The sequence below is a fragment of the Notolepis coatsorum genome, assembly GCF_963971535.1.
Source record: "Notolepis coatsorum genome assembly, chromosome: 11".
Taxonomy (NCBI): Eukaryota; Metazoa; Chordata; class Actinopteri; order Aulopiformes; family Paralepididae; genus Notolepis; species Notolepis coatsorum.
This window is the reverse complement of record NC_140175.1, coordinates 30617095-30641567: the sequence shown is the minus strand read 5'-3', so window position 1 is coordinate 30641567 and position 24473 is coordinate 30617095. Positions and strand designations below refer to the sequence as shown.

At 46.2% G+C, this 24473-nt stretch overlaps 1 protein-coding gene across 1 annotated transcript in view; it reads right to left on the bottom strand.

Moving 5' to 3' along the window:
• The window catches only part of fech (ferrochelatase), a 39053-nt gene extending 19746 nt beyond the window's left edge, over positions 1-19307 (bottom strand). The window contains exons 1-5 of the mRNA XM_084325139.1: positions 19129-19307; positions 17411-17537; positions 7792-7911; positions 4455-4603; positions 1362-1496 (exon numbers count right to left, since the gene is read on the bottom strand). Of these exons, the coding sequence (XP_084181265.1) occupies positions 1362-1496; positions 4455-4603; positions 7792-7911; positions 17411-17537; positions 19129-19165 (568 nt within the window). The 5' untranslated portion in view covers positions 19166-19307. The remainder of the gene's footprint in view (positions 1-1361; positions 1497-4454; positions 4604-7791; positions 7912-17410; positions 17538-19128) is intronic.
• Between the last annotated feature and the right edge of the window lie 5166 nt (positions 19308-24473).

Here is a 24473-nt window from a genome sequence, read left to right as displayed (position 1 = left end):
TCCACAACGGAGAGACGTGGTGCGACCTCACGTGTAGAGCGCCGCCTCACCTGGAGTCCTCTCCGGGGGGTAATTCCAACACTCGGCAGTGTTGGCCTTTATCCATGGAATAATCAAAGCACACAAAGCATAATCCAAGAGCCGTGGAAGGCTCGCCGTCGTCTGGGTAGAGTAATCCAATATACAGGTCCAGTCGCTCTTGACCCGGAGCTCCTCGGATGCAATCACCACTAGGGGTCTGACCAGCCTGGATAAGCGTCCAGATAACGTCAGGAACGATGGGGGTGCTGATAACTGTAGAACTCTAACCGAACGATGCACCATACATAAATAGACTATTATTAGCTTAATAGAATACGTCCAACTCGACGGTATGGTGCCAAACTATGACCATTCAACTATTAATCTACACGATATCTCAATGCCTATTCTGGGCCAAGTAGGCCCTACTACACCGCACGTGCGTCGTGGGGAGGCTTTTGCGTCTGTCACTCTGTTGGAGGGTAAAGAACTGGACTAAAAGAAAGTTCTACTTTACGAGCGCCATATATATATGCGCTATGAACAAATAGTACCATTCGTATTTCGCCCGGCATATTACTGCGCGGAACCGGGGGTTTGCCTCGACATGTTAGGCGGCACGATTGAACTTGGACCTAGGGGTATGGCAACCTGGCGCCAGGTTCTCGTCCAATGGTAGAATGAAACTATTATGGGCTGTTTAGTAGAAACGGGGATATTCAATGCATATTGTACAAGGAATATACAGGGGATATCAAACGATATACAAATACAATTAAATATATATATATAAATAAATATACATATTCGGTTTAATCTGATCCTTCACAACAATGGCCTTAAAAAAAAAAGACAAAAAAAAAGATATATAGAATAAAACATATATTTTTATATATATATATATATGTATATATAAATGCAATGATCATTAATTAATTTATACATACTAAATATAATAATTACCAGTGATTATGCAGTTGTATTTTATACATTGTATATATGGGCGGTAGAGCAGTCGTCTGGTAATCCGGAGGTTCCCGGTTCGATTCCCGCTCCTCCCGGTCCAGATTGGCACCTTGCATGGTTGCCTCTGTCGTCAGTGTGTGAATGTGTGAGTGAATGGGTGAGTGAATGGGTGAGTGAATGGGTAAAAATGTGAGGCGATGGAAGCCATCCATCTCTAAAGGCTAATGCCGGTACACGGTGTCATGTTATTGCACTGTATTTACAATGTTTGGCCTCTAACATGAACTTGTATGTTGTCGAGCAGCCGTGCTGTGGATGCTGGGAGACGGACCGCAGCTCAACAACACGCCAGGCGTGTAGAATAACCACAGTACCTGTGGTGGAGCAGCTGTACTGCGGGTATTGCGTGAAGGCCACGGCTCTCTCCACTTCGTCCTTCTCCATCTCCTCAATGGCCTCCTCCGTGAGCGGGTGGACGTAGCGGAAGCCGATGTAGAACTTGTGAGGCGCTGTGGACGGCAGACAGATGAGACACAATGAGACGTCAGTGATGTTTACAGGGAAACTAGTCCAAAGGAAAACGACTAACCTATACTGTTTTTGCTCTGCTACCAAGTCTTTGCTACTATGCACTCAAGACTGTAACACCCAATTTTATTTTCATATTCGAATCCCATGGCCATCGAACGAAGCTTCGAAGTATTTAAGACAGCCCTAATATGCCATAATGGATTTAAATCCTGCAGCGCCCACAAGGTCCCCCTGCTCAAGAAGATGTACAGGCCCGTCTGAAGTTTGCCAATGAGCACCTGGATGATTCGGAGAAGGCTTGGGAGAAGGTGATGAGACCAAAATCAAGCTCTTTGGCATCAACTCAACCCGCCGTGTTTGGAGGAAGAGAAATGCAGACTATGACTTGACCCCAAGAACACCATCCCCACCGTCAAGCATGGAGGTGGAAACATGCTTTGGGGGTGTTTCTCTGCTGAGGGGACAGGACATTTTTATGATATTTGGACATGTACTACATAATACTTCAGGCTATGGACCCAGGGTGCTTTCCAGCTCATACCAATTTTTTGTGATATACTACTTCTGGATATTGCAACTACTACAGAAAAACGTGAGTAACACGTTTTTCTACAACTCAAGTTCAGACCTATGTTACTCTATTTAATTAGCACTGAAAGTGATCTTTCTTTATTGTATCTGAAACTTCAGAATGTTATCTTTCAGGTGGCCGGGTAGTGCAGCGGACTAAGCGTCTGTCTACCACCGCAGAGACACTGGTATCGAATCCAGCTGTCAGCAGTGCCTCCGGCTTGGCCGGCCGTCATACTGACACAATTGGCAGTGTCAGCGGGAGGGAAGCCGGTGGGTGGTAATCTGGTCGTTGTAAACAGCGACTCCTACAGGTCGGTCAGGGTGCCTGCACAGCGAGGAAGGGATCTGGGTGAGGTAGTGTGCCCTCCCACGCGTTACACTCACCCAATGAGAGTCCTCGCTGCCAGGTGAAAAGAGGCTGCTGGCTGTCTCCTATGTATCGGAGGAAGCATGTGATAAGACTTCAGGGCTCCCTAGACCGGCAAGTCAAGGGCAAATGCGCTCAACGACCGGGAAGGGGAGGGGGGAATTGGCATAACGACTAAATTGGGATGGGAGGAAAATACAAGAAAAATAGGAGAAAAAAGTGGATTAAAAAAATGTATCTTTCAAAAGAGATGAGGATTATGCATGTGCTATAAGTATAAAGTATAGTATTTTGGTTTGCAAAGAAAGTATGCAGTTGTCAAAAACTAAAATGGCCACTTTTTGGGGCGCCTGTTAAATCTTTGAGCCCCGGAGGCCTAGAGCATCTTAGTTCCTACCACGCCAACGCTCTAAAAGATAGCAGGGCTATATATATATATTCTATATTATAGCATTAGCTATGGATACAATACTATGGCCCATTTGACATCAAGTATCTATCGTTCAATATGTGAAAAAGAATAAATTTTTCCATCAATACGTTCGCGTGTTATACCGTGGTGAATATAAGTATAGTTTTAGAGTGATCCTGTCTAATCCCAGAAAATGACGATATGCAGCAAAACGTGAATTTCACTAAAAGCGTTGCCGTTTCTCGTATTATGTTTCATCATGAATGCATGAAAGGGGGGGGGGTCGTTTTTTTTATGCTTTGATCATCACCAACAGCATACGTTGTGGAGTAACGTTACACACACGTTGCGATCGAGGTCAAATCATGGTTGGATCAAAGCAGGATTGATATAATTTAGTCCTTACCTTCACTAGAAGGTACCCCAAAAAGAATATTCCAATTGTCTGATCGCGAGTCCAAGTACTGGTGTCCATCGTGTCGCCAACATAATCCACCACAACAGATGCATCGGAGGCATTTGACGCTTCTCAATGCGATTGGGATACCCGCCCTCCCCGCCCGACAAAGAAAAGTGCGCCCGGAGACATTTGATCGACGCACAGGCCAAGATATAATGTTTCAAAGGATGCTCGATACTGCCACCTGGGTGGATGCAGCCGGTATTGCACTTTGGCATTCTCAGGATGATTCCCCATGTTAACCCCGAGTCCGTGTGCCTGTAATGAATGGAAATATCAAATAAAAGAAATAACGATAAACCCGACTATACTCGGGTCTGGCGCTGAACGGTCGGCGAGATAACCCGACTATCCTCGGGTCTGGCGTCCAATGAGTTATGAGGTTAAAATAAACCTCATAAACAAATTATAGACTGATCATTTCTTTGTTAGTGGGCAGACAAAATAGGCAAGGGATCAAATAATTATTTCCATCACTGTATGTTTGGTGCATTTTTGCTCCACCTCTCAAGCATTTTTGCTCCACTCAATCGCATCGGCGACGCAACTAATTGCATGTGTGTGTGTGTGTTCCTGTGTGTCTGCCTGCATGCCGAATAAAGACTTCTCCAAAGTCCAGTTATTAAGAGGAACAGTCTGCAGAACAGATGCAGGGTGGAGAGACTGCGTGTCTTCCCTCCTTATCATGGCGGTGTGAGAGGCACTCCTCACTATCTCCTCCCCACGCCCAGACATCTTGAGAGGCAGAAACTACACTGGCGTCGCCTCCGAGTACCAGTGAGCAGCCGCGGTGGCTTTGGCTGATGTTAGGCTTCACACCATTCAAACCCAGGTGAGTTTCCTCACGTCTATGTGAGGGTTTCTCTTTACAAGGACAGATACAACCACAGTGACATACTGCAAGCAACCGCCTGCTGTGTTGTATCGCAGTATTTCAGATAAGGTTGGCTACTTCTCAATACCCTGTCCTTGGAGCAGGTTGGTACACAGATATGGGAGTTAGGTGCCTTTGCTCAGGGGCACATCGGCAGCATTGGCACCGGGGATCCCTAACCAGACTGCCAACTTGTCGTCGCCCCCCCCCCCCCCCCCCCCCCCGGTCTCTTGTCCGTGGCATCGCTCACCTGAGTCAGGACACATCTCGTCCAGCAGTCTGACCATGCCTTCTCCCTGCATGGAGGTCCAGTGTTTGATGGGGGAGCCTCCTCCGATCTTACTGTACTGTTCCTGGATCTTAGGTGTACGCCGCTTGGCAATTAACGGCCCCAGTGTACTGTGGAGGACACAGAATGAATAAGTGCAGTGAAGAGTGCAATCTAGGCTACGTCAATATATTTAATAAATTCAAGAGAACGGTGACCTGACTATTTTGGTCTCCTTGACAACAATAAAGAGGTTCAGTGTGCAGAATTCCTTTCTGCTGAGGGACAAGCCGAAGTGTTCGAAGCTGAGGAGTGAGGATAGTACAGAGTACCGTGCTCAACATGGATTTAACTAATGTTCTTCTTATTCCTGTGCTGTTCTTGTGTCAGCCTGTTGAGTTGTTCAACATAAAAACATAGAGAGGAGAGGTGTGACTGCACACACAAGGGTTAGGGCTGACCTGAAGGCCCCGAAAGATAAATTATTTTTACCACATCATAAAACAGCCTGCATTAGCCCAACAAATAGCTTATAGAAATAACATTCATTAGTTTTTCTCAGACAAGGACATTTAGGCTACGTTCAGACTGAAGACATTATATTTTACTCTTTTATTACAGGTTCTAAACTGTCAGGTATCGAACTGTGTGAGTATCAAGCAGGAAGAAAGACTGTCAGGTTTTTAACTGTGTGGGGGACCCAGGCCTAGAACTGCGCCCTGAGAGAGGGACCTGCGCCCTGAAGAGGGAGGTTTGCCCTCAGAGGGAGGTTTGCCCTCAGAGGGAGGTTCGAAGGGTCAAAGTGGGTATCAGGAAGGACGACTGTCGGGTTCTAAACTGTGGATATCAAACAGGGAAGGTAGAGACGGTTTTAAACTGTTAAACAGTCATTCAGAAGTATTTTATTGCACTGTATATGTCTTTATATGTCTGCACTTTATGTGCTCATTTTATGCGTCTTCTATTCTACAATTTTATTGCACAGCACTATTTTACTCCGTCTATTCTAGCTGACTTGGAATCCCCAGGGGAAGCGGAAGAGAGGGCGGCCTAAGAACACCTGGAGGCGGGACACTGAGGCGGAGCTCAAGAGACGAGGAACTACCTGGGGGGAGGCAGAAAGGACAGCCCAAAGCCGTGTTGGATGGAGAATAGTCGTAGATGGCCTATGCTCCATTGGGAGCGATGGGCCCAAGTAAGTAAGTAAGTATTCTAGCTTACTTTTTTATTATTGTCTATTTTTTAAACTGAATCAAACCATAAACAAGGTGGCCTATTAGGATGTTAGATCCTAATGTGAAAGAATTTCTGCACTTTATGCCTGTCTTTTTTCTGTTGTGAAGCACTTTGAATTGAAACTTTTGTATGAACAAATAAAGTGTATTATTATTATTATTATTATTATTATTATTAAGGTTACGTTCAGACTGAAATCATTTAAGTTACGTTCAAACTGAACACATTTAGGTTACATTCAAACTGAAGTAAGAAGTGCCGCAAATCAGATTTATTTCCCCCTCCGATCTTTTTTTTCTTTTTCATAACAACACAAATCACATGGAATCTGATATTTTCTATTCTGGGTTGGGCCACTTTCATATGTGGTCCAAGGTCTTAATATCTTTCATCATATTTAATTGTCCGTCAACAGTGTCAGTCGTCCCTATACTAACACAATTGGCAGTGTTAGCGGGTGGGAAGCCGGCGGGGTATGAGTCCTGGTCGTTGTAAACCGCGGTTCCTACTGGTCGGTCGGGGCGCCTGTTCAGCAGGGATTACAGCTTGTGCTCTCGGGACTCCCTGTTCTCATCTGTGCCTAAGGTGCTGACAGAGACTCAGAGCTCTTGTCAGTAGTGCTCACAGAGACTCAGAGCTCTTGTCAGTAGTGCTCACAGAGACTCAGAGCTCTGGTCAGTAGTGCTCACAGAGACGGTCAAAGCTCTTGTCAGTAGTGCACACAGAGACTCAGAGCTCTTGTCAGTAGTGCTCACAGAGACGGTCAAAGCTCTTGTCAGTAGTGCGCACAAAGACTCAGAGCTCTTGTCAGTAGTGCTCACAGAGACGGTCAAAGCTCTTGTCAGTAGTGCGCACAAAGACTCAGAGCTCTTGTCAGTAGTGCTCACAGAGACTCAGAGCTCTGGTCAGTAGTGCTCACAGAGACTCAGAGCTCTGGTCAGTAGTGCTCACAGAGACTCAAAGCTCTGGCCAGTAGTGCTCACAAAGACGGTCAAAGCTCTTGTCAGTAGTGCACACAGAGACTCAGAGCTCTTGTCAGTAGTGCTCACAGAGACTCAGAGCTCTTGTCAGTAGTGCTCACAGAGACTCAGAGCTCTTGTCAATAGTGCGCACAGAGACTCAGAGCTCTTGTCAGTAGTGCACACAGAGACGGTCAAAGCTCTGGTCAGTAGTATCAGTCAGCTCAGCCAAAAAAAGACCGTTATATGACCGTTATATAAGCCCTTTTCACACTGAGAGGCGGACAAAAAGGTGGCCTTTTGAAATGTCCCAGACCCATTCACGCTGCCCAAAAAAAGATTTGCCAGCATGTCCCCTTTCACACAAAACCACGTCCTCCTTTTGTTGCCAAGCAACATTATGTGAGTTGGACTGATCTTGAAAAGGTTCGCTCACGACATGACGTTCTAAACCAATTTAGCAACTACAAAGAGGACGGGCCTTCCTGGTGGTGATGACATGATGATAAAGAAATTACATAAACTACTACAAGAGAGTATTGAAAAAAGCTACCATCATAATGCCTGATCCACCAGACAAAAATCATAGAAGACCCAGAGAAGTGTTAATTCTGAGGACAGTTTTCTGGACCTCAAAAAGAGAAAATGTGGTAATTGTATCTTTCCGGTTAGAGGTTATGGTTAGTTAGGGGACTGTGGGTGTAAAACTTGATACACCCTGCTTACCAGACACACACACAGGACCATTATTCACACAGTGGCCATTTTACTCTTATGTCTTATGGAACAGGGTGGAAAGGAATCCCAATCTGAGCATGTGTGAATATGATCAAATTGGGAGGAGGGGGGATACATACAATTTCCACTACATGTTCTAGCTGACCAAGAATGGGATGATATCCAATAACTAATGCTCTAATCATTACGTAAAAGGTCATTATAAATACTAGATTTCTTTGTAGAATTAGTAGACTTTACTACCTCCGTCTGCTCCCTGCAAATTGCTTGCAATAAACCTACAGTTTTCGTCCTGAAACCTACAGTTTAGCTGGAGAGACACCCAGTCAACTAGTATTCGTTCCACAGAATGAATGGAATGAATGACTGTGTGTGTGACGTCTTACTTCTGTACAGGAAGTGTCATTAGGTCTTTGTCCATGAAGAGACGGAGCAGGAAGTCGTGGACATCTTCCAGCTTCTCAGGTCCTCCCATGTTCAGCATCAGAATCCCTGTCTTGGGCTTCCTGAAGAGACATTTTATACATTATTCATGACAAGTATAAAAAAAAGTCTGGTATTGGATCATGTCTACAGCACCGCCACAACCATAGCTACAACCACTTAGTGCTGTAATCAACATTAATTAATTGTATCCCCCCACACTCCCTTTCCCCCCTCCCCCTCCCGAGCTCCATGTAACGTGGAAGTGCAGTGGTCTATACTGCACCGGTGTATACCTTTACTTTACGCATAGTATATAATTTAAATTATAATAATTTTGTGCCCATATTTATTGTAACGTATAATATAACTGATAGGGCATACATTACAGACCCTCATCTGCACCTTTGTTTACACTGTTTACTTTCTCATAATTCTTATATTCAGAGTTAATTATATTGTTTACACTGTTGTCATTTCTCTCATATTTTTTGTATTCAGACCAAATTTTATTGCCTATATTTATGTCATTCTACTATTACCATGCCCCCACACCTGTACCTCCCCCCGCCCCCTATGCTGCTATGACGCCTGAATCTCCCCAAGGGGATCAATAAAAGAATATCTTATCTTATCGGCCCCTTCTTTGTTTGTTTTTTCCACATTGAACGAGTTACAGTGAAGGAAATAATCATTTTATCCCTTGCCGATTTTGTAAGTTTGCCCACTGACACAGAAATGAACAGTCTATCATTTTAATGGTAGGTTGATTTTAACAGTTTGAGATATAATATTTGTATCCAGAAAATCAGATTATATAAAAGATTAAAAAAAAATGTATTGTGTGAAATAAGTATTTGATCCCCTCGCAAAACATGACTTAATACTTGGTGGAGAAACACAGAGGTCGGGCGTTTCTTATAGTTTGTGCACATCTCCGGAGGGATTTTGGTCCATTCCTCTTTGCAGATAGAGATAATAGAATAGACAGAATAAAATAATGCAATAGTGCAGTGCAATAAAATAGCCCTCATTTACAGTACAATAATCACAGTGTTGATGTAATTAGTCGAGGTGGCACAACAGAGCAGCGTATCGCTCTAAACCATAGGTGTCAAACTCACGGCCCGCGGGCCAAATCCGGCCCGCCACGTCATTTGATGTGGCCCCCCAAGAGCTCAGGTAAAAAAAAAAAAAAAAAAGAAAAAAAAAAAATTTAGATTAATATTGGGTTAAAAAATAGCAGTGTTAAAATAATTGTGGGTTAATGCGTTAATAAAGCTTTAACTTTGACAGCCTTAGTTATTACACATTCTTACACATACATGTATGTTGAACATCTGAGGTAACAAAGGAAAAAAGCCAAAAGCACTTACTCCTCAGACATTCTTTGACAATTTTACAGCCCAAAATACAAAAAAGATCCAGGCGGAATAGGTAACAAAGGGTTGAAGAAATATTGTCTGAACTGTCAGATGCAAACTGGCTGTGTGACATAACCGAGCATCTCGCTCAATTGAATAAGAAGCTGTAGGGACGCAAACAAGTCCCACCCAAAACTTGACCAATATAGTTGTGAACTGAGACAACCCTTATTTTGTTATTTTTGAGTACAGTTACAGTTGTGTGTTCATGCAAACACATAATAGCAATTTCATTACGAATTGAAAATGGGGGACCCTGATGTAAACAAGTCGAAAGTCTTTCTCTGGTCTGCATCCCCTTAACAATTGTGTGTATTGAGCTGTACTGTACTGTACCCATTCTGCAATCTGTTAATTAAAGTTAATTAAACTATCTTCCATTAGTTGGATGTACTGTATGGCCTCTGCAAGGTTGTGTGCAGCCATTTGTTTTTGTAACATCTGCTACATCTGTCCCACGTGTTCTTTGCAGCTCACAGTTGTTAGTTCTGCCCCTCTTGACTGTGACAAAAAGGTTTTGAACAAACTTAATGTCATAGCTTGTATTTGATGATATTCTTCTTTGTTATTTACTTGAATGGTTTGATCATTGATTGATGGAGTAATATGGGGTACTGATAAACTAAAATTATTTGTTAAAATAACATAAGCTAACATATATTTTTACATTTATGCAAATGAATATGCAATATGTATAACTTGAATAAGTAATAAATACAGAAACACCATGTTTAACAATATGTAAATGTGTAGCTACATTTATTTTACATTACATTAACATTTATACGGTCTTTGGCCCTTTGAGGGCAACCATAATGCTGATGTGGCCCTCTGTGAAAATGAGTTTGACACCCCTGCTCTAAACAGAATAAAATAATTCTGAATTACCGTTTAAAACCATCTTTACCCACTTTCTTCCCTGTTTGATATCCACACAGTTAAAAACCTTAAGTCACCCACATCCCCATTAAAAAGAGTAGTCACAAATTAACACTTGAAGCGTATGCACATCCAATTTAGCTTTAGTGATTTACCAATCACAGGTACTTGAACCCTATTATCTGTTGGCTGTTGCTTTAGTGATCTATTGATCACAGGACTTGAAACCACAATTTGTTGCTTTAGTGATCTATTGATCACGGGACTTGATATAGACCTATAGGAATCTAAATACATGTTAAATACAAGTGCTCCAAAGTTGACTTACAGTTGAAAATAGCAGCCTCTTGACATGCAGACTTCTTTACAAGAGTCTACATTTACATTTTGTCATTTAGCTGACGCTTTTATCCAAAGTGACTTACAAGTTCTGTACGACAAGTCATCAGGAAGGGCACAACTCTATCAGCTGAGTAACAATGTTCATCAAAGTGTTGAGCGCTACAGTGTAGTAGGGGTGGGAATCGGCAGAGACCTCACGATACAATACTATCGCGATACTTGAGTCACGATATGCGATAGTATCACGATACTAAATATATCGCTATACGCTGAGTATTGCGTAATTTTTTTTTATTTTTTTTTTATAATCACATTTAATTTATTACCTTTTTTCAACTGCAAAGTAAAACTTTGTCAACATGTTTTATCTAATAAAATAAAGTTCAGTCTGTTCATCTCACTTCAATCATTTTTATTGCAGAACATGGTATTTTCTCAAGCAGACAGATGTAAACACTGTAATCTGTGTTGCATGTACCTGACAAACTGAACTGTTTGTATTACAGTCATATTCCAACTTAACTGAATGCACATGTGTGTGTGTGTGTGTGTGTGTGTGTGTGTGTGTGTGTGTGTGTGTGTGTGTGTGTGTGTGTGTGTGTGGACTACTGTACTATTACAGGTATTGAAATGAACAATGCAACCTCCTTATACAAAAAAAAAAATAATAATAATAATAACATTTGAATAATTAAATATCGATACTTGGCGACCCTGTATCGATACAGTATCGCCACGCAAAGTATCGTGATACTACTACGTATCGATTTCCCCCCCACCCCTACAGTGTAGGTTAGTTTATTAGGACAAGTGCATGACAGTAAGGTTAGTTCTGTTCCGTTAGGGGCTCTGCTTGGCATCACTACTGCACTCCCTCGCGTACGTGCACGCGCACTGAATAAATTCCACAAATGTACCTTTAATACCAGTATTAGTCTGACCACACCCCTCATCAGCTTACCTTCATTAGCAGGTGTGTGGTCACCTGCTCTCCTCCTCGCTTTCACCACAAGGAAGTGCCTCGGTAGTACCCCACTTGACGTGTTGTTAGTTGAAAAGAGTTGTGACTGGTTTACATTGTGCTTAATCTTTTCTTCTCTCACTTTCGTTGTACAAGAAAAGGTTTGGGTCATAATGTATTCCGCGGAGAGTAGACCCGCTAGACCTACTCTTCACCACCGGTTCTCCATTCCCGTCTCCGTTGTGCGCCTCGGTGCTGGGCTGTTGCCACTCTCGTGGTTGCCGACCCAGCCCGGGAGACTGCCGGTGGATAGTTTTCCTCACCGAAGAGCCGAGGGGTCGGTGCCGTCGCTCCGGCGATGGCCTGATCTCGACTCTGGTTCCTCTGGTTCTGGGGAATCACCCGTTGGTGAACAGGGGGTTGTTCTGGAGCCGGAGGATTTGCGACGCAAACTTTTCGCGTCTGCTCGCTCGCGTCGCAAGATGGTGGCGTGCAGACGCGAACGGCCTGGGTTTGGGGAGCTGCTGGAGACCAGCGAAGATGCGTCCGGCTCGGGATTTCCGATGGAGACTGAGGACTTCATGGACGAGGCGGACGGATTTTTGTTTGATGGCCCCGTGGAGGAGAGTATCCCTCCTCAGGAGACCCCGGAGGGGGGGGAAATGGCTCCATGGGGCGCCCTGTTCGAGGATGTCGAGGAACCACCTTGGCCTCAGCGGCAGGATGCCCTATTGTCGGCCGCATCGGATTGTGGCTCCTTGACCAGTCGCAGCCTGCTGTATGTGAGGGATGCGGGGTCGGTGGAGGAAGGTTCGCAGGGGGAACTGCGGGCCTTGTTTCCCGAGCTCATGGCGGTAGCCGCTGCCGCAAACGGTGTGCCGCTGCCGCTGCCATTGCCTGCACCTGTCCCTGATGACCTCATAGGCCATCCCTGGCAGCGTCCCCCAGTGAGAGGGGTGGACGTTGTCTACCCATTTTTCCCATCGATGGGGGCCTATGTTCGTCGGGGTCAGGCGGTGGCCAACATCATGGGACTAACTCCTACCTACGTACCGGTTACGCGGGTAGCAGGGTTGGTCAAAGGTATGGGGGAGGGCGTGCCTCGGCTTGACAGTCCGATGGCCGCGCTCCTCTGTCCGGATATGGTGTGGGAGCCACTGTGCAAGCCGGTCCTCCAGGGGAAATCGGCTAGGCGATTGGCTTATTGGGGTGACCAGTCATTTATCGCTGGTACACGATCGCTGGCTGCGGCGTCTAACATCGCCCACCTGGCTAGATTTGTATCGGGGATAATGACGGGCGGCACGGATCTGACCGAGGTGAAATGCGATCAGATCACCCAGGCTGCGGGAGCTGTCCTGCATCTTTCCCAGGTGCTGGCCATAGCCATGGGGAAAGTGCGCGCCCTGGCCACCCTGGGCCAGCGTCACCTTTGGCTGGAGCAGGCCCGTGTGCCAGAGAAGAAGAGAGCTCCTCTTCTGACGGCCGCCCTCTCTGACGCTGGCCTGTTCGGGAAGGCCCTGCGGTTGATGACCTCAACGTGCAGAGAGATGGCAGAGGAGAGATCCATCCTCCAACCCCATTTTCCGCCTCCCGTCCTTGCCGGTGGAGGCAGAAGGCTTCCGCGACGTCGAGCTGTCTCCGTCGCCGCTACCACTGCCTCCGCCGCCGCTGCTGGCCCTGCCAAGAGGGCCAGGGGACGAAACGGCGCTTCTGCCACTGCCGGCCCATCCCAGACCGGAGGAGACGGTAGGGAACGTCGTGTCCAGCAGACTGTAACCTACCGTCCCTCCGGGGCTCCCCGGGGTGGCAAGACTCGAGCGGCGCGAGGTGGCAGACGCCGTTAGGAGTGACTTTTTCCCCTCTGTGTCCCCTCCCCTACACCCTCCCCGGCCCCTCTGTGATTTTGTGCCTTACACATTATTTAATTAGTAATAATAAAGAAAGTTCCCCGACGGAGGGGGACTGTGTTTTGGCCGAACAAACTGTGTGTTTCTTCAAACAAATCATATGGTGGGGCTGTGTATATATGAATCTGCCCTTTTTTACGTTGTGGGGTGAGTTGTGTTGTGATTACGAGGTTAAGCAAGGTCTGCAACGTACACTCGGTAATAGGTTCTATTTAGCTTGATGCTCCACATGCAGCTAGAACTGGTGTTATTCCATTGCTTTGACTAAGTATATGTGTTTTCATAATGCTGTGTTGTTTAGTTGCAGTAATACTCGTACGCACACATTTCACGGCCTAGCCGCTTACTCTCGTTCAGCGTGTTTTTCCTATGTATGACATAGGCAACGGGTATAGGATTCACGCACAGGCGACTTGTGTTTTGTTGTAAAACCTTTTACACTTTTTGTGGGTAGCGGGCATTGTATTAGCTTCGCTATGCTTTGTTTTCTACCGGAGGTTTTTCAAGATGGCTACGGTTGTTTTTCTGTGTGTAGGGATAAAGGGGGTGTTTCGGGAGGGGGTGTCGAATAAACCCCTCCTTCCCCACTTGATCGGTTTAGGGGATTTTTGATCTTTTCTGCTGAGCCAGTCAGGGCCAAGCCAGTGCTTGACAGGGGGGGGGGGGGGGGGGGGGGGGGGGGAAGGGGTATTCTACCGACTCCTGTTACATGACAGGATCCGGTAGGTTTTCCCCGCCCGTTGTAGCGTTGTTGCTATGGCGACGCCTTCCATGAGCTGGTGTCTTAAAGATGTCGAGGTTGGGCGCAGGGCTCACAGGCCTGCTGCGCCCGGTTTATGTGTCAAACTTGAGTCTTTTGGTCACGTGTCTCACAGTTTACATATCTTTTTTCTTGACCGTGGTCTCATGTGGGAAGGTGTTTCTGGGAGGGTCTGGTCTTACACTCTGATTAAAAGGAGTGACTGGATTGAAATCATGTGAAAAACAGGGTTTTTTACTCCCAGCTGTGCAGATTGGGTCATACGGGTGATGCCTTTTCTTTATTTGTATAAAGAGTTGAATGTGTTTTGATGGATTGGAAATGAGGGTCCCTGATGGTAACAAGACTAAACGTCTTTCTCAGGTCTGCCTCCCCTTAACCTGTTGTGTGTATTGCCGTACTGGGTTGTACCCTTTTCTGCAGTCTGTTGGGTACATTTTTTCATTCATTCATTCATTCATGGAGTTGATTGCATCTCGCCCCTCTTGTCGTTTCCCTGGGCGTCTTGGGGATTCAATATGGTGGTCTAAACGACCTGTTGTTGATGTGGGTATGTCCAAACGCACACATAGTGCTGGCTCAGGATGTGCTTTTGGGCCATTGGCTGACTAGCGCGCCTTGATTGCTTGGGTGAAACAGCGTTTTTATGGAGCAATTGGGATGGGGGTTTTTTCCTCTTCCGACACCCTGTGTGTTGTCGATGGGTTCCCGTTCATGTCAGGGGATGATGACGGAATGGGTCTGGACATATGGGGAAGGGTCTCACGCCCTAGGGGTGGGCCACCGGGCGCGGTTCATACCGACACGTCTGGGTGGCGCCTTCTTTTTTATGTTGGGATCAAACACGCATATCTGCCCCTTCTCCTGGGGTTGGCAGGTCGGCGTGATTAGGGCACGGGACTGGTTCTGGTCGCGCTGGTCCAGTCCAGTTGCACCCGTTGTCCGCTGGGGATGCAGATCTGCTGTTCTGGTACCCTGAGGGACTTGGGGGTTTTTCAGGGGGAAAAATGCTGGGTCGATCCGGGTGTCACAGGGTTGAGCGTTATGGGACCCTTGTTAGGTGCGTTGTATTCTGCACTGTCGTAATGGCTTACGGCCGTGCCGACCTGTACGCGTCCGATCTCGTCGGATCTCGGCCGCTGTGCGGGTTGGTCTTGGTTGGTACTTGGTTGGGTGACCTCCTGGGAATACCGAGTGCGGGGTACTGGGGCTGGTCTTCCATTTTTTACGCTCTTCTCTTGCGTTTGACGCTGAGGGGCCTGTTGGGGTGGTTTTAACCTCCTCGGGGGACCCTGTGCTCCCCGTATCACCGGGCCCGGTCCGGGGTGATGCTCGTTGACCCGTAGGCCCGGGATAGCCCTGTTGGAAACCAGAACGCGGGCTGCGGCGGTGCCGCAGATGTGTTTTGGGGTTTCTTTCCTGGGGGTTATGGGACCAACCATTGCATGGGGTGATGCCTGGGTGGTTGGTTCTCTGGTGTGTTGCTGCAGTGTCAACTCCCGGTTCTCCGGTTGAGGGTGCCCCTGCACGTTCATGACGTCTGCCGATCGTATGGGCTTTTTCTGTGAGCAGCTGTCAGGGGTCGAGTGGTCTAAGGATCCCGCTTCTGACATGCTGTTTAAAGGCTTGGTTATGCGACAACGCCAGTTTACGCCCCTTCCGCCGGGGCGGCTGTTTTCAGCTGTCCTTTCTGGCGCCTGCCTCGTCCGCAGTTTCCAGGCTTGGGTTGACAGCCTGTTGCCTGGTCTTTTTCCCCGGTGCGCTGCCTGCTTCCTTGGTTAACTTTTGTGTGTTATGACCATACTGTCTGCCTGTTGCAGGGCCTGTGTTCCAGGCGGTGTGCTGTTGGGGAGGACAGGGCCCGCTCGCCTGAGGGGCCTTTGTCCGAATGCGCTGGCGATGTGGGGGGCGGGGTCACTAGGTGCCCACCTGGTGGGGTCTTGATGCTGGCATCATGGACTTCTCCGGGCCCCCATTCCAGGGAGTCCAGTCCTTTTGGTGGGTCTGGGTCTTCCTTCGCGCTCCGCTGCTACGGCCTTGCCACGGGGTTGGGTTTGCCCTTGACCCCGTGATTCTGGGGGCAGTGACGAGGTTGTTTCCTACGTTCGTTCCCGGGTGGCATGCGGGTTGTGCGTGGGTGTAGTCGTGGGGTCAAGCCACGGTCTGCTCACCCTGTGCGTTGGGTTGCTTGAGTGCCTCTTCGCACGGTCGGGTCCGTCGCCCTCTCGTGAAGCCCCTAATAGGGGGGATGCCCTCCATTAGGGGGGGTCGGGGGGGCTCGGCCCTCCCTGTTCTGATGGTTGTGGGGGGCTGTCAGCGGGGTGTATTTGTCAGCCAGCGGCTCCGCTTGGCCTCCCTTTGTGCAGTAGTGATGCCAAGCAGAGCCCCTAACGGAACAGAACGTTAGGTTATGGCTATAACCAAGTTCTGTTAGTTAGGGGTGACGCTTGGCATCAGACGGCCGCTGCAGCCCTTGACCTCACCTTGTGGTGAAAGCTTGGGTAGGAGGAGAGCAGGTGACCACACACCTGCTTATGAAGGTAAGCTGATGAGGGGTGTGGTCAGACTAATACTGGTATTAAAGGTACATTTGTGGAATTTATTCAGTGCGCGTGCACGTACGCGAGGGAGTGCAGTAGTGATGCCAAGCGTCACCCCTAACTAACAGAACTTGGTTATAGCCATAACCTAACGTTAGTTAGTCTATTTCCCAGAAGAAGTTGCGCTAAGCAGATCTGGGTCACTCAGTGGTTTGGTTTTTCCACCAAAAATGTTCAATTAACTGAAAAAGTCTTAGCAGCATGACCTTTGCCCTCATTGAGAAGAATTCATGATCCATCAATGAAGCCCCACCCGGCCGTCCCCCCTCCCTCCCTCCCTCCCTCATGTCTTCCCCCAAGCTGGTAAGCTCTCTTTTTCCACTCAAAACACCACACTTCTTATCTTACACAATCTTGTTATAACCAAGAGATTCGCTGAAAAAATGTTTTAGATCACCAGATGTTTCAACATATAAAACGGGTTTCACGTTACCATTTCCTGGATGACAGTGTAGCCAGCTCGGTACAGTAGGTTCGCAGGATTAGTTGCATCACACAAGCGGCTCAGATATTGAGGAAGTACAGAAGACGACCCCCCCCCCCCCCCCCCCCACCCTCCTCCTCCAGTGGAAGAATAATGAAAAGGGGCGACCAGACAGGTTCTCCACAAATAACATTCTGTCTAGTCAAAGTCATGCCTCCGAGAGGAGTTAACTATATAAAAAAAAACATCTTTTTGAGTGTAGAGGGGGCCTTGATGTCATACCTGTGTTCTTGTACTTCAGGAGTGGCAGGCTGCGCGAGGGCGAAGGCAGCGGCTGCAGCGGTGGACTGTCTTCGTCTGAGAGACACTCTCACACAGAGGCTCACGCTGCGGCTGCTGCACCGGGCAACTACATCACAAACACAACCAACACACTGATCAGGGTCCCTGCAGGTTTCAACAGGTTTCAACAAGTTACATTTAAGACCTTTTAAGACCACTTTTAATACATTATTTCACGACCACCATACTGCCAAAAATGTCGCCCCGAAACTTAAGTTATTGCAACAAGAAGTAACTTCCTAATGCAACAATACATTTTTAAGACCTATCAAAATCATATTAATTTAAGGCCTAAAATTCAGATTCTTAAATGTACACATTTTTAAGACTTATCGCCTATAATTCTGGTTATTAAAACTTCATAAGAGACCCTTGTCAGCCGATCTGAGGGCCCTGACGCTGGTATAGGGGGTGAGGAGGTTTGCTAGGTAAGCAGGGGCCTTAACATTAAGGGCTTTGTAGGAGGACCTTGAAGTCTATTCTAAAGCGCACCGGGAGCCAGTGGAGGGAGGCAAGTACAGGGGTGATGAGAGTTCTCTTCCGGGTACCTGTGAGCAGGCTAGCGGCAGCGTTTTGGGGGAGTTGTAGACGGGCTATGGTGGATTTATTAAGCCCCAGGTACAGGGAGTTACAGTAGTCTAAGCGTGAGGATATGAAGGCGTTTTTCCAGGACATGAATTACTCTTTCCAGGTCTGAGGGGGAGAGAATGGCCTTGATCCTGGCTATGGACCGGCTATGGACCGGCTATGGACCGGAGCTGGAAAAAACACCCCTTCACCACCGAGTTTACCTGCCTATTGAAGGAAAACTCTGGGTCAAAGAGCACGCCCAGGTTTTTAACGATGGGGGGCCGAAAAGGAGGATTTCACACTTTGACTGATGATTGAGCTGTAGGAAATGGTGTGCCATCCAGCATTTGATGTCGTCTCTAGGCAGGATCGAAGACTGTCGAGATTGGTTATATTGTTGGGTTTCATGGTGAGATAGACCCGAGTGTCATCAGCATAAAGATGGAAAGAGATATTGTGCTTATTAATGATCAGACCAAGAATACTACCATAGTGTATTCAAATCATACTTGTACCACTGACATATAAGAATAATACTGTACATTCATTAGCTTAGCATATTAATATTAATACATATTAATATATGTATGTAATATATATATACATACATTATTACTGTGGCCCAGATTTCACAATTCTACAATAAATGTGAGGGATAAACAAGGTAAAGGCGCAGTTACACCACACTGCCACTGGGTGACCCAGCATTACGCAAGTTGACAAAATTGTAAAATGTCTGGATTTACATAATTTACTACCAACGTGTCTAACGACTTTCAATGCGTGCATATGACGGCGTTATGGTTACGCAAGCCCATATGAGCTACGTTATATCATATTTTGACAGTACTGTAGTACAGTAATGTTTTGATATCAATATCAGCGGCATGCGTTGTTATTGACAGATGATCACCGCCGTCCAGGATGATGGCATCATGTCAACTCGCCTTCCCCTCAGGCAGGTTACAGGTTAAGTAGGGCTACCATCTCAGTCCTAACTTCACAGAAGTGATCACAGAGGAAGTGAAGGTTAATCACACAGCAGCTAACAGGGCTACTACTAGCATAGTGACGACAGACAGACTCACATTGTATAAGCCGACTTGCGCCGCCGAGGACAGCCATCGTGATGATGTTTAATCGTCCACAAGCCCCTCTCTCTTCCGTCCGACTGAACACTAAAACGTCTGCTTTCAAACAAGTGTAGAATAAGTCCTTCTTTCCTTGACAAACGCAGCTGACAGCTCCGACGACGATAAGACAAGCCGGTGAATTCCTTCAAGCAGAGGCAGCGACTCGACTGATAACAATAATGAATGTTGTGTGACGTCGCTGCTACGCTAAACGGCGTTCGAGGTCAGCCACGCCCCCAGCCACGCCCCCTTGGTACCGTTATCAGACTGGGCGCATTCCTCATTCATAATCTTTAGGATGCATTATTGCACGGCGATCTTCCCAGAAACGCTGTCGTACTTTCTTTATTTCGGTCATTTCACAGAAAGTGGATTTTCTCTCACAATTCATTCATACAAGTGTGAGATGGCCATGGGGGACCCTGATGTAAACAAGACGAAAGTCTTTCTCTGGTCTGCATCAATTGTGTGTATTAATTTGAGCTGTACTGTATTGTACCCATTCTGTAATCTGTTAATACAATTTTCAATCAATCAATCAATCAATCAATCAAAGTGTATTTAGTAGTCACATTCCTATCCTGCATCACAGGCAGGTTGTAACTGAGAATGAAATTAATGAATGCACTAAATACCAACAATCTTGTTCGTTGGTTGACTTTTTTTTTTTTTATTACATTTGTTGCCATTTTGTCACAGGAAAGATTTGCCTCTAGGATGGAACCCAGGTAGGTAATTTCATCTTTCCTTGTGACAGACAATATTGTCACCCACTGTAGAGAAGCTGTTGGCCTTGCTGGTTTCCGAAGCTATACCTTCACTACCCTTTTAACCCCCTTCCTGTCGTCATAGAGCAGCTACCATACCACACTGACAGAGAATGTGAGAACACTATAAAAGATATATAATATATCACAGCTCTATAAAAGTCACACATCCCTGGTTTAAAAACCCCAAACTTCCTGAGCTGGCGCAGAAAAAACTTGTTGGTGAACTTTCTTCACTATGTGCATGGCTGACATTGATGTTCATCATTGATAAAGGAACATCTCATCTCATCACAAGGGGATTAATAAAGGAACATCTCATCACAAGGGGATTAATAAAGGAACATCTCATCACAAGGGGATTAATAAAGGAACATCTCATCACAAGGGGATTAATAAAGGAACATCTCATCTCATCACACATAATTATAACCAATCAATTCAGAGTGAGGATAGACTATTATGTTCTTACTCTCAGGGTATTTTCTGGTTTAATGATCCCAAATTATGTGGTTAAATTAGTTTTAAGATAATTATAAAAACAATATTACAAACTGAGACAGAGGGCTCATAAACGTCTCAACATTTTTAATAATACGGCATTAATTGCACATGTCTTGAAGCTATCGTTCAACGGTAAACAATTCATCTGACGAAGCTATAAGTAAAAGGCAGTTTGGGGGGCGGAGCTGAGCGATCATGGAGTAGACGTGTTTCACATGAGCTCCCTTCTACCGTGCTGAATATACGTTTCTCCCCATTAGTCTTTATTTTATTTTTATTTTGTTTTTTATCTGTTTGCTAGGTCGTCGTGTTTAGTATACTGTCGTCGACTTTTTTCGATTTTCTGCGATGACTGGGGTGGAAACCAGAGCCATGAGCGCCCCATCCAGCAAACCACCACCACCCGGCCTAGCCGCATCGTCGTCCGGTGTCGGGGAAATAAGCGAAGCTGTGCTCTTGGTCATGACCAAGCTACACGCAGACTCTGAGGCACGCGTCGCTGAAGCACTGAAGAAAGTGTTGGCGGATTTTTGTGTCAACCTCCGTCGTGAGATATCGGAGGAAATACGGCTGGCGGTGGTCCCGCTGACAGACAAGATGGAGTCGATTCACGCTGCCTCATCGGCTAATGCTAACGAACTAGCCATGCTAACGACGGAGGTATCATTACAGTGCGAGAAGATGGCGGGTCTCGAATCCGCCCTGCTGGCTAGGCAGGCTGAAGTCAACAAACTACAGTCGGCAATGGAGGAGATGCAGTCCCGGGATAGACGCCACAACGTCAGGATTGTTGGAGTACCGGAGACCAGCGGTGAAGGCCGTCTCTCTGAGACCATGCCCGAACTGCTGCAGAAAATACTAGGGACGGACGTCCTCCCTTCGCCTCCTGTCTGTGAGTCGGCCTACAGAGCGGGCAGGTTTTCTCCCGGTGTGAACAAAGAGCCGAGGCCCATCATAGTCAAGCTGAACAGGCTTCAGCAGAGAGAACTCATCATGCGGTCGGCTCGTACCAGAAGGGGTAATCTGAGGCTTGGCGATCACAAAGTGGCCATTTTCGAGGACTTTACGCCGGAGGTTCAAGCACAGAGAGGCGAATACAAGGTGGTCCTGACTAAGCTATGGAAACTAGGCCTGAGGCCCACGTTATTCGCTCCCGCGAAATTATCTGTATTGGAAAAGGCCGATGGTCAGCGTTCATTTTGGTCGTTGGCTAAAGCGAAGGAATATCTCGCGGCGATACCCGAGACTGTTGCTTGATGATATCTATGTCGGGTGAGTGACTTGGCGGTGTGTGCCTATATACGTTGATTAGGCCGACTATTCACAAATACTTGCTGTCATGCCCAGACATGCTAACTGCCCACTGCCCATCCAACTAGTGGGGCTTCCCAATGACTTCTGTTACTTGCTAAAGCTGACCTCATGGTCGTACTTGTGTATCGCCTCGTTGGAAGCTAACGAGCTAGCTGAACAATGTACATAATAGGCTAACGTGCTATCCGGATTCATCACTAGCTTACGCGCTAGCCTCGGGCTAGCTAAGCGGGCTTCGTCTATCGTCTGCGCTGAGACATTCGAGACCCGTTAATGGTTACGTATTTTGGTTGCTGTTGCTGTTCAAAGTGACATTGGTTTGCACAATTCAAGAGTGATCGGGTCCTTAACTAACTTCTGGTATGCTTTTATTTTTATATCCAGGTTGTTTTGAGCGTTGGGATCCAATAGTAGAAGCCAAGGTCGGTTGAATATGCATATACAATATATGATAACAGGTTGGGTCGGGTATGGCTTGCACCTTATGGCTATATGGTTATATGGCTTGCACTTTAGCCATAACCCTCTTTTCCTTTTTTTTTTTTCTTATTGTCGCTGTTTTTATGTCATCTGTATGCGCGATTTAAATGTGATCCGATTCTACCTTGGACTAACTGCTGATATGCCTTAATTTTGTTTTGAATTTTCCGTGATCCATTTGTGCTATAACGTTGCGACATTAATATGCAGACTCCAAGGTAGATGGTTACAGGGTTGATGTTGAGTGATTATATAATAATGGCTAATTTTTCCATTATAGCTGTCATGTTAGGGCCAAGGCTCACGTTGGCTCTCGACCGAATATACATAAAATATGTGATAACAGGCTGGCTTAGGTTTAGCTTTGCTTGCACTTTAGCCATAACCCTCTTTTTCCTTTCCTATTATTGTCGCTGTTTTAATGGCATTTGAATGAGCAATTTAACTGTGATTCGATCCTACCTTAGACTAACTGCTGATATGCTTTGATTTTGTTTTGAATTTTCCCTTATCCATTTATACTATAACGTTGCAACATTAATATGCAGACTACGAGGTAGATGGTCACAGGGTTGATGTTGAGTAATTATATAATAATGGCTAATTTTTCCATTATAGCTGTCATGTTAGGGCCAAGGTTCACGTTGGCTCTCGAACGAATATACATAAATATGTGATAACAGGCTGGGTCAGGTTTAACTTTGCTTGCACTTTAGCCATAACCCTCTTTTTCCTTTTCCTATTATTGTCGATTCTTACATAGGTTATGTCATTTCAGCCGTTGTGCCTGATCAGAGGGACTGCTTCAGGGGTGCACTTTAACCATAACCCCTTTTTTCCCTTTCTTATTATTGTCATTGTTAATTGACATTGTTCACACAATTTTGCACAATTAACCTGTGACCCGATCCTGCCTTAGACTATCGGCTGGGATGCTTTAATTTAATTTTGTTTTGAATTTTCCTGTACCCAATTGGGCTATAAAATTGCGACGTTGAAGCGCAGATTCGGAAATAGATGGTTGCAGGTTGATGTGGAGTTATTATTTAATAATGGCTATTTTTACCATTATGGTTGTCTTATGTTGGGGCCGGGGCTCAGGTGGTTTTCGACCGATATCTTTATTGAATTTTATTTTTATTATTATTTGTGTTTATTGGACTAGTGGGGGTTTACTCAGGGGTTTATCTAGAGGGGGGTTAGAGTGGGGAGCGTCTTTTTGGATCCATGTCTCTAGTGGGAAGTGATAGGAAGATGACCATCCTCAGTGGATGGGGCATAGGGTGGGGATTGGAGAGTGGGTATAGGGGGGCTTATAATAGGACGGGTGGGTTAGGGTTTAGAGTAGAAGGAGGGGGGGTTGTAGCTGGGGTGGTATTTTTATGTGTTTTATGTACTGTTGTCTTATATGTGTGTAATTGTTCCTCCTCTGAACTCCTGGGATTGACCGTCTGGGCCCACCTGGATCAGCGCCTCTGTACTCAGCCTGGCTGCACTGGTATGTTCTCTACGCATTTAGACAAGCTCGACCATGGCTAAATTGAATATTTTAATTTGGAACGCAGGAGGGCTTAACGCCCCACACAAGCGTGCCAGTGTCCTTTGGCTATTGAAGAGGAGAAATATTGACCTTGCTCTCCTTAGTGAGACGCATTTATTGGTAGGTGACGTGTCAAGACTGGCAAATCGGCAATATCACGTTATCTCCTCATCCTCAGCCGATGATAAGACGAAAGGAGTAGTCATAGTTACAAGACGTAACCTTGATATCAAAGTCTTGGATGTATGGTCGGACACGGAGGGAAGGATTACTATAGCAAAAGTTGAATTCTTGCATAGGAAGATGGCTATAATAGCATTGTATGCTCCTAACACATTTGATTCAGCGTTCTATAATACAATCACGAAGAATATGTTGGAACTTAATGGATACGCTCTCATTGTGGGTGGCGATTTTAATGCGTGCTGGGATGCGGAGATGGATAGGTCCGGGCCCTCTGAAACGAGCGACCAAAAACGGGCCTCTAAGGCCCTTAGGATGTGGGCCAAGGACACGGGGCTCTCAGACCTTTGGCGCTTATCCAATCCCACCCTCAAAGATTACTCTCACCTGTCAGCCAGACACAAAAGCTTCTCTCGAATTGACTATGCATTCGCGTCCCCTAATATGTTTGATAGTTTCGATGTCTCATTGGTTCCCTTGGCTCTCTCAGACCACAAGGGGATTTTCCTTAC